General features: G+C 43.8%; 1 protein-coding gene across 1 annotated transcript in view; it reads right to left on the bottom strand.

Annotated features, from left to right (window-relative positions):
- Nucleotides 1–14,514, bottom strand: part of acbd6 (acyl-CoA binding domain containing 6) — a 100,563-nt gene that overhangs the window by 31,131 nt on the left and 54,918 nt on the right. Inside the window, exons 5-6 of the mRNA XM_028812417.2 lie at nt 12,856–12,961; nt 4,074–4,163 (exon numbers count right to left, since the gene is read on the bottom strand). Of these exons, the coding sequence (XP_028668250.1) occupies nt 4,074–4,163; nt 12,856–12,961 (196 nt within the window). The remainder of the gene's footprint in view (nt 1–4,073; nt 4,164–12,855; nt 12,962–14,514) is intronic.

Here is a 14,514-nt window from a genome sequence, read left to right as displayed (position 1 = left end):
AATCCGACCCATTACTCGCGTATGTGAAGACGCTTTGTCATACAATACCCTCAGAGGATGAGGTGTCCGAATGTGAAGGGCTGCTTTTGTGCTTTACCGACTGATACATCCCTCGGCTGAGGATAACAGAGGCCCTGCCTATGGCTCCTTTAATACCCGTATTAATGAGTGCAATAAAGAACAGTTTTCTGACCTCGCAGCTCGGCACGCTGTAGATTTATTCGCTTGGAACCTTGGACGCGTCCATTATTATGCGCAAGGCGGCTGAGCTGGGGCTTTGTTATTGGAAAGTACGAGCAGCAGAGTTATGACGAATTCTCGGGGAGATTTTTTATGACTGAACCATTTGTTATGGGTTGTAGAGCTGCCGTAGTGACACTCCTTCACAGGAATTCCAATCAGCCTTTTCTTGCTTGTTGGCGAGGGTGGTGGTGGGGGGGGGGGGGGGATAAGATTCAGGGGTCTTGATTGTGGAATAAGGGGGAAAAAAATTTCAGCTTGTATCGAGAAAATAACAGATTGAGCTTCTTGTTTTGAAATTTCAGTCATGGTGCCAAGCGTGGGCACGACTGCTCAACACCTGCTGCAGCACTGGAAGGAAGCCAATGTGATATGCAGCACAGCCACTGGCGTTGGAAAGTTTGGGATGCCAGGGTGTACGTCCGGGGGCAAGAAGGGCAGGGGTGTTGGTGCTTACTGTTCTTTACTCCTGACTCCATTTTTTTTGGTGAATTCAACAGCTTAATTTTTTTTCCCTGCAAATACTGTAAGCTCAGTGTCGAAGACTTCTGACTAAACCAAGTTATTGCAAACAATATAGAAAGCATAATTCAGTATTGTGACCCATGCTTTGTTTTCTCGATGGGCACTAAGAGCAGGCTGCTAAAATCACAAGGGTGTATGTACTGATGGCAATACGGGTAACTGGCAAACCGGTATTAATGGGAACCAATAGGGTTAGTGAAACCTCCACTAATAAGGAACACAAGGGTGACCAGAACCCTGAGGGCTCTGTAGTAAAGTGGACCACGAGGGCAACCGACACTACAGTACATGGGATAATCATAATAATGTATGTGCTGATGGGATAACAAGTACACAATATAGGTAACTGGCACCGTGTATTAATAAGGATCAATAGAATTACTGCATTAACGTGGATCACAAGGGTGAATGGTACCCATTAGTAATGCGGACCATGCAGGTGACCAACACCCATTAGTAACGTAGGGCACGATGGCACCCAACACCCATTAGTAACATAGGACACGATGGCGCCCAACACCCATTAGTAACGTAGGTCACGATGGCGCCCAACACCCATTAGTAACGTAGGGCACGATGGTGCCCAACACCCATTAGTAATGTATGGCACGATCGATAGATAGATACTTTATTAATCACAAGGGGAAATTCACATAATGATGGCGCGCAACACCCATTAGTAATGCAGACCATGATGGCACCCAACATCCATTAGTAATGTAGGGCATGAAGGTGACCAACGCCCCTTAGTAATGCGGACTATGAGGGTGACCAACACCCATTAGTAATGTAGGGCATGAGGGCGACCAAGACCCATTAGTAATGCGGACCATGAAGGTGACCAACACCCATTAGTAATGCGGACCATGAGGGTGACCAAGACCCCTTAGTAATGCAGACCATGATGGCACCCAACATCCATTAGTAATGTAGGGCATGAGGGCGACCAACACCCATTAGTAATGTGGACCATGAAGGTGACCAACACCCATTAGTAATGCAGACCATGAGGGTGACCAACACCCATTAGTAATGCGGACCATGAAGGTGACCATCAGTCCATGGTAATGAGGAGGATATCTTGAAGTAACTGGCACCTAGGAATTAGGAACATGAGGATTACTAGAAACTGGCACCTTGTAGTTGAAAAGATCATGCGGACCACTAGTGTTGTTCTTACAATGCTGAATGCCAGGATGTGAACTGCACCCTACAGTCAGTGTGATATGTGCTAACCTGTTGATTCTTATTCAGTGCGTCACCTTATCTTGCTAGTTGTTACCAGGATGTGTGTGGGCTCCATCCAGTCCTTGTCCACATTTCTTCTTGATTTAAATCAGATGTGTTTCTAATTTCACTTTCAGCAGGATCTTCCCAGGATCTCTTACCATGTTTTAACACACATTGCCATTTGACTGTTGCAGGGAGCCAACATCTACACCATCAGAAAGAGGTGCACCCAGAAACCTGCGAGGAGCAGGATATGCTCATGTTTACAAACTCGCACCAAAGCAAATCATTCCTGCTAACTCACATGTTACTGGGGTGTGAGAGGAGACCCATAAGAATATGGGGCACACAAAAAGACAAGCCACTATAGTCAAGTTCTATAAGACACTTGATGATCCACTCTGCCATCCAATCAACAATTTTCATTCATTTAAGTTGGACTGTATTATTTTTACATTTTATTATCTAACATTTTGCCTACACTGTAAATGTTCCAATTCCTTAAGACAAACATCACCCATATGAAAGATGGATTCATATATTTGTTAACGTAAGTTTGTCAGCCTGTGTACATTCAGTGGCTCACTAAAATCACAGACAATCAACCTTGACTTCGCACTGCCGGACTTTACTCGCTCAACAGTTGCGCAGCAGCAGCAGATCTCAGAACTCAGCTGTCATGGTCGCCGTCTTCCTACTGTCTTCCATAATCTGTCACAATGAAGCGCCGCTCACAGCCTGGCCGGATATTTATTACTATTGATCCCTCTGGTCCCCGCCAAAGACTTTTGTTCTCTCGGCTTGGGACTTTGACCTCAATTAAGTTATGAATTTCAATCCGATAGACTGCAGCGCTTACCCTGGCCGCTCACTCTGACTGGATTAATTAGAATTAGCGGACCTGGGAGTCGCCCCCGCGCGCCTCATGGATCATGTTGTTTTAATAATAAATAAAGAGCCAGCGGCAGCGGACAAGGAAAGGTTCTTGAGAGATTATTCATCCCAAGGCAGAATTTACAACCTGTCAATACCAATTCTGGTGGCTCCGTTACCCCACCCCACACCAGCACCATTTTGTGCTGCCATCCCAGCAGCAGCGCAGACATGGCCAACCACCTTTCCTGATGTGTTTATTAGCAGACAGCACAAGGGAGGTCTCCAGTAGCATCAAAAACATTGTCACCACTGCATTAGAGCAGGTTTGCCGGCTTTGAGACAATCTGAGCTACGTACGCGGTGCCAGCGCTCATTAATACTAATCGCTCCACTGGAGAACATTACAGGATGTTACTGAATGTCCACTTTAAACAACAGATTCATACATTGGCCGTTAGTGTTGGACCTTTGCGTCTATGTCACATTCATTACTGCCTTTAACAGGTGTGCTGCCAGAATCCTAATGAACTCTTCATGTCACCCAACCAGCACATTCAAACCAAGCCTTGTCCAGCATCCAGGTCCTTTCCTACCGTCAAAAATATCTTGCTCAGAATCTGTCAACTACCACCTTTATTAATCCCCTTGTGTAGCTTTCATAACTCCGTTTTTATAAGAAAGATGTGCAACACCCTTTGGGCAAGCTTTTGCCCTCACTTCATTTCTCGTTTCCCAGTCCTGGCATTATCAGCTGCTATACTGCGGAGGACGTGACGTCTTGTGTATTTTTAATAAATTCATGGAAACTTTCAGATCTGTCTGTCCGCAGTCCTCTAATTTTCCTAATAATGTTTTAAAGTACCTTTTCTTACGCTTTCAACTGGGCAATGACCACCATACAGCCAGGCACAACTGGGCAATTACCACCATACAGCCAGGCACACTCGTCATGCACTCTTTCCAAGTTGCGTTAAGAGAAGAGCAGAAAAGAAATGACCAGCAGACAGACTGCTTTTGCGGAGCTGCCAGTCAGTGTAAAAGGCGTCTTTAACCAGGAGACGGCACAGAATGGTCACCCATTTAGTTCCATGTTTCTTTTTGATACTGTAAAGACATATGCTTAGAGATGCACAAATGCTACTGTGGTACTGAGCAGAATGGGGGTGACAACAGTATACGAAGGCGTATTCGAGGCTCCTTACCTGGCTGTTAATGTCAGCATTATTCTGGAGAAGCATGGACACAAGGTCAATGTGCCCTCGATCACAAGCCCAGTGGAGGAGTGCTCTGCCCTGTGGATGAAAACACAAAAGTCAGTCATAAAACTAAAGTCTGCCCAGGCATACGGGAGGCAAATCACCTCAGTCCCAGAGTGACTGACCCCGTTTATGGAAAGTAATGGGCTAAATTGACATGTACACCAGTTTATTGCGTAAGTTCACTGTCATGTCACACAGAGTGAAAGGGCCTATACTATGAAATAAAGATAAAGTGAATGACAGTCTGCGGTGGGCTGGTGCCCTGCTCGGGGTTTGTTTCCTGCCTTGCGCCCTGTGTTGGCAGGGATTGGCTCCAGCAGTCCCCCCCGTGACCCTGTAGTTAGGATATAGCGGGATGGATAATGGATGGATGGATGAATGACAGTATTTGTCTATTCTACTTTAGTGTGTGTATTCTTATTTTCTTTGTAAACCACCTGTCAAGGAGAGTGTGGTAAAAAGTAATACATAAGCTGGAGTTTATTAGATCATGTCACACACGTGCGATTAGGAGACGGCTAAAGGGCTTCAGTAATTGTAATACTACATCAGACCAGGGGGTGGCAGAGTGTGCCGACTGTCTCTCTCAGTTCCTTGCAGACCATACCCAGGAAATCCCACCAGGTCCCGGTGCCTCTGATGACGTCACTTCCGGTCCCGGTGCCTCTGATGGTGTCACTTCCAGTCCCCGGACATCATTTCCTCCACCAGCCCTTAAAACCGCCATCTCACCTCCATGCATTCAGTTCTGTTTTGGACTCCGTCTTGTAAACTACTCAGTCATTTTTCAACCTTTTGCAGCCAGGATCATAATAGCTGGGTGGCTGCCCCCAAACCTTTTTGACTGTCTGGAGTCTTTTTGTGACAATAGTTACATTTGCTTCTGGTAATGGCATGGAAGCTGCAAAAACCTTCTTTTTTTGGAGGTGAATGTAGCCGATGATAGTAAAGGGTAACAGCAGGTCACGTTACTTTTATTTCTAAGACTCATTCAATAGGAACACACTACATATATGTATAACGTTATAATAATCTTTTTTTAATTTCCTCCTTCGTTCAGACCAATGTATGTGTGTATATTTATTTACTAACTACATTATCTCCCTATTTATACATTTAAAGAGCTTCTGTAAAAAGCCAGATTTCCCCCTAGGGACAATCAAAGATGTCTCTCTCTATTTAATATACGCATTTTTTGTGAGTGTGTGCATCTTTGTTGGCTTTATATCATTGTCCCCATTATAAGTATTTTGTTCTAAACAATATACTTAAACTTGACACCAAGTTGGGAGCACACAGCTACAGAACGCTCCCTATACAGTTTAGATCTTATTCATTATGAAAGATGGTCTTCAAATTTGAGATGGCATCTCTGTGGTGATCCTAGAGCTGTGCTGTGTTACTCCAGCAGAAGAATGCCCTCAACTGCTAAATTCTTCAAAGTACTACAACAGGAGACCCCAACTCCGTTCCTGGAGGGCTGTAGTGGCTGCAGGTTTCCATTCTAACCCTTTTCTTAATGAGTGACCTGTTTTTGCTGCTAATTAGGGTTAGGGTTTGTAGCAAGGAAGCAGCACATTTATTTTCATGTGCTACAATATTCCTGAACAATGCACTTGTAGAATCCGTGGACAGATAAACGGATGCTACTCTGAAAGCCAAAAGAGGCACAAATTGCTAAAGGACAAGTGTACCTAATAAAATGTCAACTCGGTGTACATCCCTACACTGCACTCAATTACAACATTAGAAAAATGTAGACAAGAACAGGCCATTCAGACCAACAAAGCTCACCAGTCCTCCCCACTTTCAATTCTCTTACCCTAACCCCCTATCCTGACCTAACTCTTAGTTTATCCCATCTTGGCACATGACGAGTCATCCTAATGGCCCACTCTATAGCAGCTCCACTGGTATCCGACTCAAATTATTTATTCCCCAGGATGATAAAGTGGTACCTAAGTGCATGACTTCTCCCCCAAATGTCCCCCACTTTACTAGTACTTAATCTCGGTTTTACTACTCAGCAGCCGAATCTACATTCACTTCCAAAATGACATAAATGGACGGATGGATGGATGGATAGATAGATACTTTATTAATCCCAAGGGGAAATTCACAAAAAGACTTCCAAAACGACCTTTCAGGTTAGCATCCCACCTTGTATTTTACTTATCCTTACCTGATTTCCATCTATAGTCACTGTCCTAACATCGTTTCTCTGCACTGTACTTAAAACTTCTCCTTTGACACTTTTCCTCTGCCCCATGCTTGATACTCTAATGCCCCTTTCGTGTCTTTTCTAGCTTCCTAGTCAGCTCTTCACCTATGAGCACATCATAACTACAGGTGCATCTCAATAAATTAGAATATCATCGATAAGTTAATTTATTTCAGTAATTCAACTCAAAAAGTGAAACTTGTATATTATATAGATTCATTACACACAGAGTGATATATTTCAAGCGTTTATTTCTTTTCATTTTGCTGATAATGGCCTACAGGTAATGAAAACTCAAAATTTAGAATCTCAGAAAATCAGAATCTATATCTAGAAAAGCCAAATCCCACTGACTCACTCATCACGAAATCTCCCAAACCACGAGGGCTTGGGACTTGAAATTTGGAATGTAGGTTACCCTTGGCCCATAGGTGCTCGCTAAGAAATGGTTTTAAAAATTTTGTGGTCTAAGCACGAAATTTCTTATGGTTTTTTTAGACCCGTTTGTATGTCTGTCAGCTTTTCACGAGAGAACTACTTCACGGATTTATTAAATCGGGTTTTTTTTCCAAAATTTGCTTGAACATTCCTTTGATTTTGCGACTTCTCTCATCGTGTTAAGTATCAGAATTCACTTGCGGTAACGATTTATTAGCGCAAATCAGAGTGAGACTCATTGGGCTGCGGGGTCCTCCTCACTCACGCATCTGACTCGGGGTGTAACCTTGTAACGGCCGACCCCTTTTACCCAGCCGGCAGCTACACTCCCAAGACCTGTGGCTTGGATAATTGACTGAGAAATAATCTACTATCAAGCCGTACTTCTTACCATTTGAACTTTTCCCCCACAATCGACGGTGAAAAATATGAGCACACAAAAACAGGATGTAAAATTAAACAGATTATATATGTATTAAGTGAAATGAAATAGAAAAATAGAAACATATAAATATAAATATCCCTCCACCCCAGCAATAACAAGACACCACCAAATATATATATATATATATATATATATATATATATATATATATATATATATATATATATACACACAACAAAAACCCTCCCTTGTCCCTGTAACAAATAAACACACAACACGAATAACGACAATGAATGACAAACTGAAAATGAATGAGTACGTGAGTCCGGTAATAAAGAAAATGTCCTGAAAGCGGATGACTGAATTAGTGATATTGAGTTGTTTGATTCTCCCCGGAAAAAATGGAACAGCCTCACCGTGAATCCTCGTGTGTGTGGTGGATGATTAAGTCCTACCCCGGGGTATCTCGTGGTGAGGTCCTTGAAATAAATCCGGCAGATGGAAAAACAAACTGGATGGATAAGCGCAATATGGAAAACAGGTACAGGTTGCTCGTGGTCGTGATGGTGAAACAAAATCTCCTTCTCTCCTCTCTCTTCCTTCTCCTCCTGCTTGCTTATATAATCCTGTGACGGCTGGGATTGATTGATTGTAAACAGGTGTTTTCCAGGTTTGCGGCTGTGGTCTCCTTCCATCATCCGTCCCCTTTTTCGGGGACGGCATTAACTGATGCACATAAACAGTAAACGGGACAATGAAACGAGACGCACACAGAACTGACATTTAAACACTATGTGGCCCCGCTACAACCTTAACTCTGCTTAGTTAGCGAACGAGAGAACAACTTAACGGATTTACATCTTTTTTTTTTCTTTCTATAATTTGCTTGAATATTTCGGTTGATATTGCGACTTCTCTCATTGTGCTAAGAATCATTGTTCGCTTGCAGGAGCGATATATTTGTGCATTAGCAGAGACAGTGGGTGCGGGCTGAGGGGAGGGGGAAGAGTGACGTCAGGATTGGGGGACCAGGTGGGGCCCTCCTCACTGTCCTGTTTCACTAATATGCAGGCAAAGCCGCAAGGGATGGCAAGTATTACATAAGACCAATAAAAAAAAGATTTTTAATACAGAAATGTCGGGTGAATGAAAAGTATGTCCATGTATGTACGTACTCAATACTTGGTAGGGGCTCCTGTTGCATGAATGGCTGCATCAGTGCGGCATGGCATCAAGGCGATCAGCCTGTGGCACTGCTGAGGTGTTATGGAAGTCCAGGATGCTTTGATCGCAGCCTTCAGCTCGTTTGCATTGTTGGCTCTGCTGTCTCTTATCTTCCTCTTGATAGATTATCTATGGGGTTTAGGTGAGGCGAGTTTGCTGGCCAATCAAGCCTAGTGATACCATGGACATTAAACCAGATATTGGTACTTTTGGCATTGTAGGCAGGTGCCAAGTCCAGCTGGAAAATGAAATCCACATCTCCATAAAGCTAATCAGCAGAGGAAACCATGAAGTGCTCTAAAATGTCCTGGTAGACATCTGGCTGCACTGACTTTGGATTTGACAAAACACAGTGGACCAACACCAGCAGATGACACGGCTCCTCAAATCATCACTGACTGTGGAAACTTCACACTGGACCCTCAAGCAACTTGAATTCTGTGCCTCTCCACTCTTCCTCCACACTCTGGGACCGTGAGTGCCAAATGGATCTGAAAAGAGGACTTTGGACCACTGTGCAGCAGTCCAGTCCGTTCTCTCCTTAGCCCAGGTAAGACGCTTCTGACGTGGTCTCTGGTTCAGGAGTGGCTTGACACAAGGAATGTGATGTCCCCGATACACACGTCTGTGTGTGGCGGCTCTTGAAGCACTGACTCCAACCGCAGTTCACTCCTTGGGAATCAACACCAAATTCTTGAATGGGCTGTGCTTCACAATCCTCTTAAGAATCTATGGGATATTGTCAAGAGGAAGATGAGACACCAGACCCAACAATGCAGATGAGCTGAAGGCCGCCATCAAAGCATCCTGGGCTTCCATAACATCTCAGCAGTGCCACAGGCTGATCGCCTTCCATGCCACGCCACATTGATGCAACAATTCATGCAACAGGAGTCCCACCCAAGTATTGAGTGCATACGTACATGGCCATACTTTTCAATAGGCCAACATTTCTGCATTAAAAATCATTTTTTCTTATTGGTCTTATGTAATATTCTAATTTTCTGAGATACTGAATTTTGAGTTTTCATTACCTGTAGGCCATAATCAGCAAAATGAAAACAAATAAACACTTGAAATATACCACTGTGTGTAATGAATCTATATAATATACGAGTTTCACTTTTTGAACTGAATTACTGAAACAATTTAACTTTTCGATGATCTTCTAATTTATTCAGATGCACCTGTAGGCACCTATTGCCACAAAAGACAGGAGCCCCTTGACTAGGGAATACTCAGGTCGGTAAGCTGCCTGAAACCGCTCCCCGTATTCCACATGAAACTATGTGCTGATGACATGCGACTTTTAATCAAACAAAAGCAGAAGAGTATTAACGAGGAGGATGCCCTTAATGATGTTCTATTTTTGTGATGGATCACACCAAAGTGCTCCTGCATTATGAGGGATCAGCACATCAGCTCAAATCAAAATAAAGTTAAACCTAAAATTACTTTCTGGCACAAATGCGTGGCTTTCTATTTTCTATTGAAATGTTTCTGGAAAGCAGCCCAAGTCTAGCTGGTTGTAAACCATAACAACGTTAGGAAAAAAAGGAACACTCCTGAAATGAATATTTACTGAGCTTCAGCTAGTAGGGCTTATCAATCAAGGCAACTGGTTACCCAAGTCAGTGCCCAACGCATGACTAAAGTGGCAGGTACTGCCCAACAAAAGAAAATCTGCGTCAACCCCACCTTGTCTCTGATTTTTGCAGATTGTTGTTCTCTTGTCATGTAGATAATATTTCCCTGCACTTGCCCAAAAATACGTGTTTGCTGATGGCACTGGGAATGCTATGTGAGGAAAATGGAGCTGGAGGGCAAAGAGCCATAGATGAAAACATGCATGGTGGAGCACCTAAAAGAGCGTGAAGGGGAAGCATTTAGACGGGGTGCCTAAACAAGGAAGGACAATCGTGAAGAAGTTAGAGAGTGCTGAATGAGAAGAACTGGGCAGAAGAACGAGAAGCAAGGTGCCAATGCAGGTGATCGTGTGAAACAGGATGATAGACATGGAGGAGGTGCACCTGAACCACAAGAACTACAATGCTGGCTTCCAAGTAAGAAAAATGGTGCAAGATAAAATGACATAATAATTACATTTATATAGCAACTAGGGGGTTCCCCCCTGCCTGCTTCGCTCGCCAACCCCCCCGGCCTGCGCTACACGCCAGCCACTTTGGGTCTCTGTCACTCGTGTTGTGAAGAGGGGGGCTGAATGCACCCCAAGGAGACGCGGTCGCTCCTCCCAAACCCCCTCTTAAATAGATACTTTATTAAATGGTGATATAATGGGAAACAAATTTTTTTTTTTACCTCCTCTTTGCTCGATCAGCTGCTGCTGCTGCCGTGTCACATGATCTGCATCTCGCACGGCACTTCAAACATTTAAAAGCAGCTGTCCTACTCTTTTATTTCTCGCCCAGGGCATGGTTAAATCTTTTGGCACAAAGTCTCGTCTCATGGGACGCGAGTTCTTGATATTTTTTAGTTTATAATTTTAAAAACGGAACAAGAATCTGAAAATCTAACAACATCATATTAAAGTTCGATAAATTTTGAAAAGAATGATACCAAGCATATATATGTAGGTTTTAAAATAAGCCTGATCTAAAGCGTGACAAAAAACGTCACACAAAATTGTTGCACTTTTAGGCTTAGGATTTATATATATATATATATATATATATATATATATATACACATATATATTGTGATAGGTGGCCGGCCGTTTATCCCGGCCAATACCCCCAGGCCGCCAGGTGGAGCTCTCCTTGCAGTATGGAGGTACCCCGAATGCCAGCAGGGAATTATGGACATTGGAGTTTTCCTTTACAACCCTGCTGGATACCACAGGGGCCACTAGAAGGCGCTGCAGGGAGGAGCAGTAATTATTTTCCCTACGCCCCGGAAGTATGTCAGAGTCACATGAACAAGTGGAATGACGTGCTTCCGGGGTGAAGAAAAGGATTTTTTTTTCTGACCCGGAAGTGTTCCTAGTCATGTGGACAGAGAGGGCGAAACACTTCCAGGTCAAGGACTATAAAAGACTCAGAGAAACACCAGAGCGTTGAGCTGAACTGGGTGGAAGGGTGGCAACGCGTCTGGGAGTGGAGGATTGATTAGTGATTAATTATCGTTTATTTATATGAGTATTGTGGAGTGTAGGGTGCTTTGTGCACTGTTTATTGATAAAATAAAGTCATATTGGACTTTTATCTGGTGTCTGGCGTCTCGAACAAAGGTTCAAGGGAGCGATAGCACCCTCTATCTGTTACAATATATATATGATATATAGATAGATAGATAGATATAGATAGAAAGAGACAGAGAGAGAGAGAGAGAGAGAGAGACAGACAGTAGATTTACTGACTGCTCAAATTGCTTTTCATAGTGAGTGGAGAGCCACTTCAACTACCACTAATGCGAACCATCCACCTGGGTGACACCACGGCAGCCATTTTTGCACCAGCATGCTGACCACACATTACTTATTAGGGGGTGAGAGACAGTTAGCCAATTACAGACAAGGGATGATTAGGGGGCCAGAATGACTAGGCTGAGGTGGACAACTTAGACAGGATATCAGGATACCCCCTACTCTTTACAAAGGACACCAAGGGATCTTTTTTGACCAGACACAGTCAGGATCTCGATTTTCCATCTCATCTAAAGGACGGTGGCCATGTTTTACACCACGGTGTCCCTGTCACTGCATTGGGATCCACATTCAGGCCAAAGAGTGAGTACACCCTGCTGGCCTCACCAACGCCTCCTCCAGTAGCAACCAGAGCTTTTCCTAGATGGTCTGCCATCCAAGTACTGGCTAGGCCCAAACATGCTTAGCTTCTTCTGAAGTGCAGGTCGAGTATGAGGCCTGTGATATGCGGGTAAATGCAAAAGAATGGGCAGTAGGGAGCTGGAGTCGTACTGTACTGTATATCTTGCATTATTCTCACCTGCTCACTTTTTAAGGACACCCTCTGGAGGAGACTTTGATTTCCATAGGCCCTTTGCAGGTATTCTATTATTTATCACTACACTTTATTCCAGGTGATAGTATGAAGTAAAGCAAAATAATTCAGGAAATTGACCAACGAGCTGTAGCTGCTCCTGTGCACAAATGGAGGAAATGATGAATGGTAAGAAGAAGATGCCACCACAGGCAAAGGTGACAAACCAGCAGCATGTGAAAGAGAGTCATCAGTGCCCTCTGCTGGTAGCCTCATGTGATCCAATAGGAAACCACAAAAGTCTCTTGCATTTAAGCTCATTTTACGAGCCACAACCAAAGTTTTTAGGAAGGCCTCAAAATTTTGCCGGTCCATAGGTGAAGGAGAACAGCCCACCAAACTGTCACAGAAACACAGCCTTGAGATTTCCAGCTGTTCTACCCCCTGAAACACATTCTTAAACAGCAGCCTCCTGCTGCTGTGCCGTGCAGTGCTACTCACCTCCTCGTCTTTAAGATTAACATCCACCTTCTTTGAATTGATGGCCCTGGTGACATATTCAATGTTATTTTCCCGGCAGTAATCAAATATATTCTTGTCTTCTTCCCTGAAAGAGGGGGGGAAAAAAAAAAGCCTGCGTTAAAGGAAAAAAAAAAATGACAAGAGGGTGCATTGGAAACGTCCAAGGGGAAGACATGATGAATAGCACCAACCACAGACACATTTGTTCTTTAAGAAAATGACTTGCTTTGAGGCGGCAGCAGGCTGTAGGGGGAGGTGTGCTCACAATTTTCATTCCAGTGCATTAGGAAAAGTGCCGGAAAAAGTCCTGCAAAGTACAGGGTAGCGTATAGAAAAAGGTCACCTAGGTACCAGAAGCCACGTCAAGGAAAAGAGAATAGGAGAATGGAAGGCACGCACTGAGGAAAAGTGGGGAAGACAAAATGAGCGACCGCAGAGTGGCAGAGGGCAGGTGACGCAGGGAGGTAAAGGATTCAACGGCAGAACAGCGAAACCAAAGGAATATGAAGGCTGCAAAATTTGACTGAATAAGCAAGCAAGATGATAATCAATAGGCAGAGACGGTCATAAAAAGGGGTAAGCATACAGTACGGACTCACAGAGGGGCATTGTAGGGGTATAACAGATGAAAAGAAACAAGGAAACCATGAAGGTTTATAACAGGCCTCACACTCCAAGGATGCGTCAAATCAACACGTGGCAGCACATGATGCATTCGCGTACGCGTTCTGAGTATAAACCGGCCCCTAAGTCGATTTACTATATCTGAATCAGGAAAAACAGTCAAAAGCAAGAAACACAGTCATGGCTGCCTGAAAAGAATGTACTGAAAAGCAGCAGTAACATGGCAGCCATTGCAGAGAACACATCATTGACTGACAGGATCTCCAGACGGTTTCTTAGAACTCCTTAGCTGCATAACTGTCAGAATTCTCCTGGAGGACAGGATTGGGTCCTGAAGCTCTGTCTAATGTGACCTCTACATGCAGGGCACAAGAAACCAGCAACGAACGAATGGAGAAACAGCCAATAGCTTTTGGGAAATTGACATCATTTTCTAGCCACTCTAAATTGCTCAGGTACAAATGAATGCAGGTCTGCCTTGCTAAGGACTGCTTCTCCATCCAGGAGTGGTGCTTGCCTTGTGCTGTCACCTTTACTTTAAGATAAGAAAAAAAAAAAAAGCATTGTGAGAGAATGGGTCAATGTCTGAGGGGTCTCGAAATCTTCTTTGCTCTGTATAACACTATATAGGCCCATTTAATTAGCTCCATTTGTGGGTTAACACACATCGCCTGTTCCCCCAAACTCCAAGTATACAGACTACAAGGTGAAGAAGTTTAGCTGTTGTTCGACCAAACATCGGAATGGGCAGGACGTGTGATTTAATTGTGGTGTGATTGCTGGTATCAGACATGATGGTGCCAGCTGTCCTCAAGGGATTTTTCACACACGGAAGTCTGTGGAGTTCACAGAAAATGTGGTGATAAACAATAGAACATCCCGTGAGGGGCAGTCCTGGTACACAGACAGATCAGAGGAGAACGGCTAGATGAACTAAAAAAGCCCACAGATCCCCAAATGAGGACCTTTTCATAATTGTTATGTGCAGAAGGGGGTCTCTGAACATACATTGTG

Source organism: Erpetoichthys calabaricus, chromosome 10 (genome assembly GCF_900747795.2).
Source record: "Erpetoichthys calabaricus chromosome 10, fErpCal1.3, whole genome shotgun sequence".
NCBI lineage: Eukaryota > Metazoa > Chordata > Cladistia > Polypteriformes > Polypteridae > Erpetoichthys > Erpetoichthys calabaricus.
The sequence above is the reverse complement of the archived record's forward strand: the minus strand, read 5'-3'. Positions and strand labels throughout refer to the sequence as shown.